At 36.7% G+C, this 8,859-nt stretch overlaps 1 protein-coding gene across 1 annotated transcript; it reads right to left on the bottom strand.

Moving 5' to 3' along the window:
* Positions 1-288: 288 nt before the first annotated feature.
* LOC127130589 (uncharacterized) lies at positions 289-834 on the bottom strand. Its single transcript, XM_051059570.1, has one exon. It carries the CDS (start codon positions 832-834, stop codon positions 289-291), a length of 546 nt encoding a protein of 181 aa, XP_050915527.1.
* Between the last annotated feature and the right edge of the window lie 8,025 nt (positions 835-8,859).

Below are 8,859 nucleotides of genomic sequence, written 5' to 3'. Positions count from 1 at the left end.
CCCTAATATTTTGCTTCATTTAAAAATAGTTTAGAATTTATTGAAAAAGTTTGACTCTTATCACATGCTGATGTTCAGACAAGTGAAGAAGGGATAGATTTAGTTGATAATTAAAATTATTAATATTAAAAAAAGACATAGATTTTATTCATTCATGAAATAAAATACATTAAAATACGGAAGAAAATAAACAAAAACAACAAAATTTAAATTAAACGATAGAGTGACCATGAAGATATGATGTCACATTATCTGCCTAATGTACTTTTATTAGGTAGACACAAAATCTTAAAGTCTTAAATTTAAATCGAGTTCCTCCACTGTGGATTCAGTTGATAAAGAAGACACATTGACCTCTCTAAGAAGTTGACTTTCTCTAATAAAATCACGTGTTTCTATTGGAAGATCGTGAGACAAAAATTGAGCATTGAAACTTCCTTCTGTATCCTCACCGAATGGAGCGGTTTGATTAGCATGACCAAAAAGTTCTAACTCTACAGTATTTGGCCTTTGAAGAATTGGCGGCACAACAACTTGATTGCCACCTAAATAATTATTCATCCTAAGTTGTTGTATTGTGAGGGGTGAATTTGACATTGGCATAACAAATGAAGGTGGTGGGGAGGGTGTATTTGGCATATGCATCCCTCCATAGCTACCAGTTGGAGAACCAAACGAATAAGACATGGTATTATCCATGTGAGTACCAATTGCTTGTTGCAAGTTGCCACGAAAATCAGAATACCCTTGATACTGACTAGAACCTGAATAAGGATAAATGTATGAAAAAATAGGTTTAACCCTTTGGATGGAATCCATTTTCTCCTCCTTCATTTTTCGTTCATTTTTTATTAAGTCACGCTCACGCTTATTGTAACAACCCAATTTTAGTATTTATTTCTTACATTATTATTATTATATTTTATTTTATTTATTTGGAGTTTTAATTAATTAATTGGTTGTTAGGTAGTATAATAATTGATTATATTAATTAACTTGGTGTGTATACTGTGTTGGTTTAATTTATTTGAACTAAATAGAAATATTATAATACTAGGTATTATTGGGCCTAATAATTAAATTAGAAGTATCATTCTTTAAGCCCAAATATAATACTAGAATAGTAAGAGGTGAGGAGAGTGAGAAGCAGGATTCATTTGATCATTGACGACAACAGAGAAAGAAAAGAGGAAAAGTAAGGAGAAGAGAGAAGAACAAGAGAGAAGCTAAGGTTTTTAGAAAATTGAAGAGGTAAGGGGGAGAATCCTTATTATTATGGGTTAGTTTGATTGGGTCAATGGGTAGAAATATGTTTAGGTTGAAACCCTAATTTTCATAGTTTTGAAATTATTAGGTTTTGATGAGTAATCTTTGATTTATGATGATTAATTTCGTTTGGAATGGATATATAGATGAAATTGAGGGATAGATTGAGAAACCACAAAGTTTATTAAAGTTCAGTACAATAATTGTAACGTTCAGAAAAATTCGAAGTTTACACTAAGTAACCGGTTACTCTAAATGCGTTAACCGGTTACATGCTGAAAAATCTACGCAGAAACTGTATTCTGTTTTTTTGTTAACCGATTACTCTAAAAGCGTTAACCGGTTACCCTAAATGTGTTAATCGGTTAGTTGTTAAAAATTCTGCCCAGGGATTGATTCTGTTTTGTGTTAATCGGTTACCCTAAATGTGTTAACCGGTTACTTACCTAAAAATATGCCCAATATTGAATTCATTTTTTCAGAGTAACCGGTTACCCAAAATACGTTAGCCGGTTACTTAGTTAAAAAAAAATCTGCCTAGGAATTGAATTTTGTTTTCAGGGTAACGGGTTACCCAAAATACGTTAACCGGTTACTTGCTATGAAAAGGGGAAAATTGAGGATTTTAAATGCTGTAATCATGTTGAAATGAGTTCTAAGTGTGCGTATTTGATAATTAGTTTATATATGTGAATAGTATATTTGTTATGAAAGGGTATATGTACCATTGGTGGATAATTCATAGAGTTGAATTATGGTGATATGTGGAATGTTAAGATGGTAGAGATGATCTTAATTGCATATGTTGTTGGTATTTGTACATTCATTCATGGCATGGTCGACTTCATAGTGGAAGCGGTGAAACTGTGGGTTCACATGGTAATAGACGTTGATCCTTGAATGGAAATAGGCGTAGCAGACGTTGATCCTTAATTGGAAATAGACGTAGTGGCTTTGATCTTGTCCGGATCGGAAGCGTGGCTTGGATTCTAGATATTGAATCGGAAAGCGGTGAAACATTAGGTTCACATTGCGGTACCACATGCATAGAGTCACATGTCTTGCATCGAGTCACATTAGAGTTATATGATATTTGAATATATGCATTGGTGTGATTGTTATGTGTGTATGAGATATGATAATTGAGTTTGGTGATGTTTGGATACATAACTTGGCAAATTATGTGATTATGTGATAATTGTAGTTATGTATATAATTGAGAATATAGTATTGGATTTTAATATTATACTCCTTGAGTTTTGATGTATGCTTGAAACATGTGAAATAAATGTTGGTTAGTATTATTTACATGGTTATACAAGGTGTGATGAATTCCGTTAATTGTTGATTTAATCATTGTGCTTTATTATACTTCTTCATAATGATTTGAATTCTCACCCTTCTGTTTGAATGTTGTCTTTACATGGGCATCGTGCAGATATTCAAGAGTAGTATTGCTGAAGTAAGTGGACGGTAGCTCACTCGAGATTTAGCCGGAGAGTTCTGTATTTTAGTTTGGAGACTAGGTAGTGAGTCAATGCTCCGGTCATGTAACACGGGGTAGATTAGTAGTATTGAACTCATATCTTATTTGGACATGTATTATGTTATTACTGGTGAACATGTTTAATTGAAATTTGCTGTTTGAGAGGCCATAGTGCCAAATAGTTTGGATATGATTTTATTTTATCTTGAGGAGATTATTGAGAGATGATTATGGTATGTGACATGAATCATTTTATGAAATACATGAATAATCATTATTTTCCGCTGCGAACGTATATTCTTGAATATTCATGATAATTGAAATGTGTTATTTTAAATGACCAGGTGTATTGTATATTGATGATGAATGATGTTGGTTTTTAAAAGCTTTTAGTTTTTGAAAACGTCGATGTGACGCCCTTTTGTTTACATGCGTGTTTATTCACTCTAATTATATGTTAAGTATTTTGGGGTATAAAAAGGGGTGTTACATTAGTGGTATCAGAGCCTGGTTGACCAGTTGGTCAATAGTCGTTAATGTTTTCCAATCCTGTTGTATTTGATTTGTGTATCTGACACGATCGATACTGTTTGTTTGGTTGTTCGGGCTGTTTAGGACGATGGTTGCAGGCAGGAATGATGATGCCATTGCTGAGGCGCTGAGGATGTTGGCTGACTCCATTGGTCAGATCCCTCAAGCGAATGCTGGTAACCTAAATGGAGAAGACGATAAGTTCCGTGCTTTGGGGAGATTCCAGAGGAACAATCCTCCTGTCTTTGAGGGTGAGCATGAACCTGATAAAGCTCAAGCTTGGCTGAAGGAAATTGAGAAGATCTTTAGAGTCATGAACTGTACTGATGCTCAGAAAGTGCAGTTAGGTTCTCATATGCTTGAGAAGGAAGCCGAAGATTGGTGGAATAACACTCTTCAGAGGTTTGAAGAAGACAACATTGAGGTTACTTGGGCTCTTTTCCGTGATGTCTTCTTGGAGAACTATTTTCCAGAAGATTGTCGTGGGAAGAAAGAGGTGGAGTTCCTTGAATTGAAGCAAGGAAATGGTACTGTTGCGGAATATGCTGTTAGATTTTAGGACCTTATCAAGTATTGTCCTCATTACAATACTACTAATGCTGAGAGATCTAAATGCTTGAAGTTTGTAAATGGCTTGAGACATGATATCAAGAAGGCCATTGGTTACCAACAGATTACTCGTTTTGCGGAGTTGGTTAACAAGAGTCGGATTTATGATGAGGATAGTAGGGAAAGTGCTTCTTTCTACAAGAGTTTGAAGGGGAAAAACCAGGATCGTGGGAAACCGTATGATGACAAGAGGAGACAATCTGGTTTTGGCAAGAATCCAAGTAGGGGAGGATCTTCTACTCCACTTAAGTGTTTCAAATGTAGCGTTGAAGGTCATCGTGCTGTTGATTGTGGTAAGGATTCTGTGACGTGTTTCAAGTGTGGCAAGAGTGGTCACAGAGCAAACAAGTGTGGAGTTGGTTCGAGTGTGACTTATTACAATTGTGGTGAGAAAGGTCACATTAGTACCAAATATGATAAGCCGAAGAAGGAGCAAGCGAAGGGAAAAGTGTTTGCATTGTCTGGTGCGGAGGCCACTACCGATGATAGGCTAATCCAAGGTACGTGTTTTATTAATGGTACCCCTTTGATTGCCATTATTGATACCGGTGCAACATATTCTTTCATTTCTTTGGATTGTGCTAAGAGATTGAATCTTATATTATCTGATATGCGTAGAAGTATGGTTATTGATACACCTGCTATGGGTTCCGTTTCTACTTCTTATGTGTGTCTGAATTGTCCGTTGAGTATCTTTGGTAGGGATTTTGGAATTGATTTAGTTTGTCTTCCTTTGGAGCAACTTGATGTGATTTTGGATATGAATTGGTTAGAATTTAATCGGGTGTATATCAACTGTTTTGAGAAGACGGTTATTTTTCCTGAGGTTGGTGCTAAGGAAGATTGGTTTGTGTCTGCTAAGCAAGTTGATGAATCGGTGCAAGGTGGTGCCGAGTTGTTTATATTGTTGGCAACCCTGGATATTCGTGAGAAGAGGACAATTGAAGAATTGCCAATAGTTTGTGAGTTTGCGGAGGTATTTCCTGAAGATATAGGTGATTACCGCCGTAACGTGAGGTTGAGTTTACGATTGATTTAGTTCCTAGAACTAGTCCTGTATCGGTGGCTCCCTATCAAATGTCTGCTTTGGAGTTGAAAGAGTTGAAGAGTCAACTTGAAGACTTGCTTGAGAAGAGGTTTATTCGTCCTAGTGTGTCGCCGTGGGGTGCACCTGTTCTGTTGGTCAAGAAGAAAGAAGGTTCTATGAGATCATGTGTCGATTATAGACAACTGAACAAAGTGACGGTTAAGAACAAGTATCCACTTCCGAGGATTGACGATCTGATGGATCAGCTGGTTGGAGCTTGTGTGTTTAGCAAGATTGATTTGAGGTCTGGGTATCATCAGATTCGTGTAAAGGCTGAAGATATTCAAAAGACTGCTTTTTGGACAAGGTATGGTCACTACGAGTACTCCGAGATGCCTTTTAGTGTGACTAATGCACCTGGTGTATTTATGGAGTATATGAATAGAATTTTTCATGATTATCTGGATAAGTTTGTTATTGTGTTCATCGATGATATATTGATTTATTCTAAGAGAGAAGAGGATCATGCCGAGCATTTGAAGGTTGTGTTATCGGTGTTGAAAGAGAAGAAGTTGTTTGCTAAACTCTCTAAATGTGAGTTTTGGTTGGGTGAAGTAAGTTTTCTTGGACATGTGATTTCGAGTGGTGGTATTTCTGTGGATCCTACGAAGATTGAAGCTGTATCTCAATGGGAAGCTCCTAAGTCTGTTGCTGAGATTAGAAGTTTCCTTGGTTTGGCTGGTTATTATAGGAAGTTCATTGAAGGATTTTCTAAGTTGTCGCTACTGTTGACGCAGTTGACTAGGAAAGGTCAAGCTTTCATTTGGACTTCGCAGTGTGAAGCGAATTTTCAAGAGCTTAAGAGAAGATTGACTACGACTCCTATTTTGATTTTACCGGATCCGTTAGAACCTTTCGTTGTGTATTGTGATGCTTCTTTGTTGGGTTTGGCAGGTGTTTTGATGCAAAAAAGACAAGTGGTAGCTTATGCTTTAAGGCAACTTAAAGTTCATGAGAGGAATTATCCGACGCATGATTTAGAGTTGGTCACCGTTGTGTTTGTGTTGAAGCTTTGGAGACATTATTTGTTTGGATCGAGATTTGATGTGTTTAGTGATAGCAAGAGTTTGAAGTACTTGTTCAATCAGAAAGAATCGAACATGAGGCAAAGAAGATGGTTGAAATTCTTGAAAGATTATGATTTTGGTTTGAATTATCATCCTGGAAAGGCGAATGTTGTAGCCGATGCATTGAGTAGGAAGTCATTGCACATGTCTATGTTGATGATTCGAGAGTTTGAATTGTTGGAGCAATTTAGAGATTCGAGTTTGGTTTGTGATGCGACGCCTTCGTGTGTTAAGCTTGGTATGTTGAAGCTTACGTGTGGCATTCTTGACGAGATTAGAGAAGATCAAAAGTCAGATTTGAAATTAGTCGATGTTATGACATTGATTAATCAAGACAAAGGTGGTGACTTTCGGATTGATGAGAATGGTATCATGAGGTGTCGTGATCGAGTTTGTGTTTCAGATGTTGCGGATTTGAGAAAGAGGATTCCTTAGGAAGGGCATAGAAGTGGTCTGAGTATTCATCCTGGTGCTACTAAAATGTATCAAGACTTGAGGAAGATGTTTTGGTGGCAAGGTATGAAGAAGGATGTAGCGGAATTTGTGTATTCATGTTTGACTTGTCAAAAGTCAAAGATTGAACATCAAAAGTCGTCTGGTTTGATGCAACCGTTATCTATTCCCGAGTGGAAGTGGGATAGTATCTCTATGGATTTTGTTTCGGGCTTGCCGAGAACATCGAGTAATTGTGAGGCGATTTGGGTCGTTGTGGACAGGTTGACGAAATATGCTCATTTTATTCCGATGAGGATGGATTGTTCGATGGAGAGACTTGCTAAGTTGTACATCGAGAGGATTGTGTGTTTGCATGGTATTCCGTCGAGCATTGTTTCGGATAGAGATCCGAGGTTCACTTCGAGATTTTGGGAAGGTTTGCAAAGTGCTTTGGGTACGAAGTTACGTTTGAGTTCGGCATATCATCCGCAAACTGATGGTCACACGGAGAGGACTATTCAGTCACTTGAAGATCTTTTGAGGTCTTGTGTTTTGGAACAAGGAGGAAATTGGGATAGTTTCTTGCCTTTGATCGAGTTTACGTATAACAACAGTTTCCATTCGAGTATTGTAATGACACCTTTTGAGGCTCTTTATGGTAGAAGGTGTAGAACTCCTTTGTGTTGGTACGAATCGGGAGAGAGTGTTGTGGTTGGACCCGAGTTGATTCAAGAGACTACGGATAAGATTAAGATGATTCAAGAGAAGATGAAGGCTTCTCAGAGTCGTCAAAAGAGTTATCATGATAAGAGGAGGAAAGCTCTTGAATTTGAGAAAGATGAGCATGTGTTTCTTCTAGTTACGCCAATAACGGGTGTTGGTAGAGCTTTGAAGTCGCGTAAGTTGACGCCGCATTTCATTGGTCCTTATCAGATTTCCGAGAGGGTAGGTGAAGTGGCATATCGGATTGCATTGCCACCGTCGCTTTCTAATCTCATGATGTGTTCCATGTGTCTCAATTGAGGAGGTACATTGCGGATCCATCGCTTGTTGTTCCATTAGATGATGTTCAAGTGAGGGATAATTTGACGGTTGATACATCACCTATGCGAATTGAAGATCGAGAAGTGAAGAAGCTTCGTGGTAAGGAGATTGCTTTGGTGAAAGTGATATGGGGAGGAGCCGCCAATGGCAATATCACTTGGGAACTCGAGGATAAAATGAAGGAATCGTATCCGGAGTTGTTCGTTTGAGGTATTTTCGAGGCCGAAAATCTTTAAGTGGGGGAGAGTTGTAACAACCCAATTTTAGTATTTCTTTCTTATATTATTATTATATTTTATTTTATTTATTTGGAGTTTTAATTAATTAATTGGTTGTTAGGTAGTATAATAATTGATTATATTAATTAACTTGGTGTGTATACTGTGTTGGTTTAATTTATTTGAACTAAATAGAAATATTATAATACTAGGTATTATTGGGCCTAATAATTAAACTAGAAGTATCATTCTTTAAGCCCAAATATAATACTAGAATAGTAAGAGGTGAGGAGAGTGAGAAGACGGATTCATTTGATCATTGACGGCAACAGAGAAAGAAAAGAGGAAAAGTAAGGAGAAGAGGGGAAGAACAAGAGAGAAGCTAAGGTTTCCAGAAAATTGAAGAGGTAAGGGGGAGAATCCTTTGGGAGTTTGTAATTTGAGACCTTGGGATTCATTTGATATCTTTGACTTTGGACTTCTTTTGAAGACTTGGCTTGGTTACTTTGATTTCATCTGACACATGGATTATTCTTTGCTTATTTGGCTTGCTTGAAGCTTAATTCAAAGGAGAGAATTCTTGTTTGACTCATGTCATAAAGCTTGGTATCTCTTAGTTATATATTTTCTCCCTATCTTTTGCTTTATCTTCTAGAATAGTCTCTTCATTCCCTCCCCTTCTTTGATTTTCAAAATCTTATCCTCTTTTCAAAAACCTTCTTATTTTCAAATTTGAACCACTTTCTTAATAAACCTTGACTTTTGTCAAGTGATTTTCAAAATATTTTCTTAATAAATGTTAATACATCTTAAGCATATTCAAACCAATTTCAAAGGACATTAAAAAAAGCACAGGACTCATTCAAACCATTTTATGCCCTTTGTGCACTTTTTATTTTAAATTTTTTTCTCAAAGTTTAGACGTTAATAATTTTCATAGTGGATATGTGATTCTCCTATCCCTATAATATTGATGATAATTATTTTCTATCTAAGACAGTTAGTGGCATACTTGTTAATCTTTATCCAAATTGGAGCCCTTCACTGTGATGATGTAAAGTTCTCATACTTGTGGGTGACTAGTTGAGTGTTCTCCTTAAAATGACAAAATATATT

Source organism: Lathyrus oleraceus, chromosome 3 (assembly GCF_024323335.1).
Source record: "Lathyrus oleraceus cultivar Zhongwan6 chromosome 3, CAAS_Psat_ZW6_1.0, whole genome shotgun sequence".
NCBI lineage: Eukaryota > Viridiplantae > Streptophyta > Magnoliopsida > Fabales > Fabaceae > Lathyrus > Lathyrus oleraceus.
Note: the sequence above shows the minus strand (reverse complement) of the source record. Positions and strands in the feature narration are given on the sequence as shown.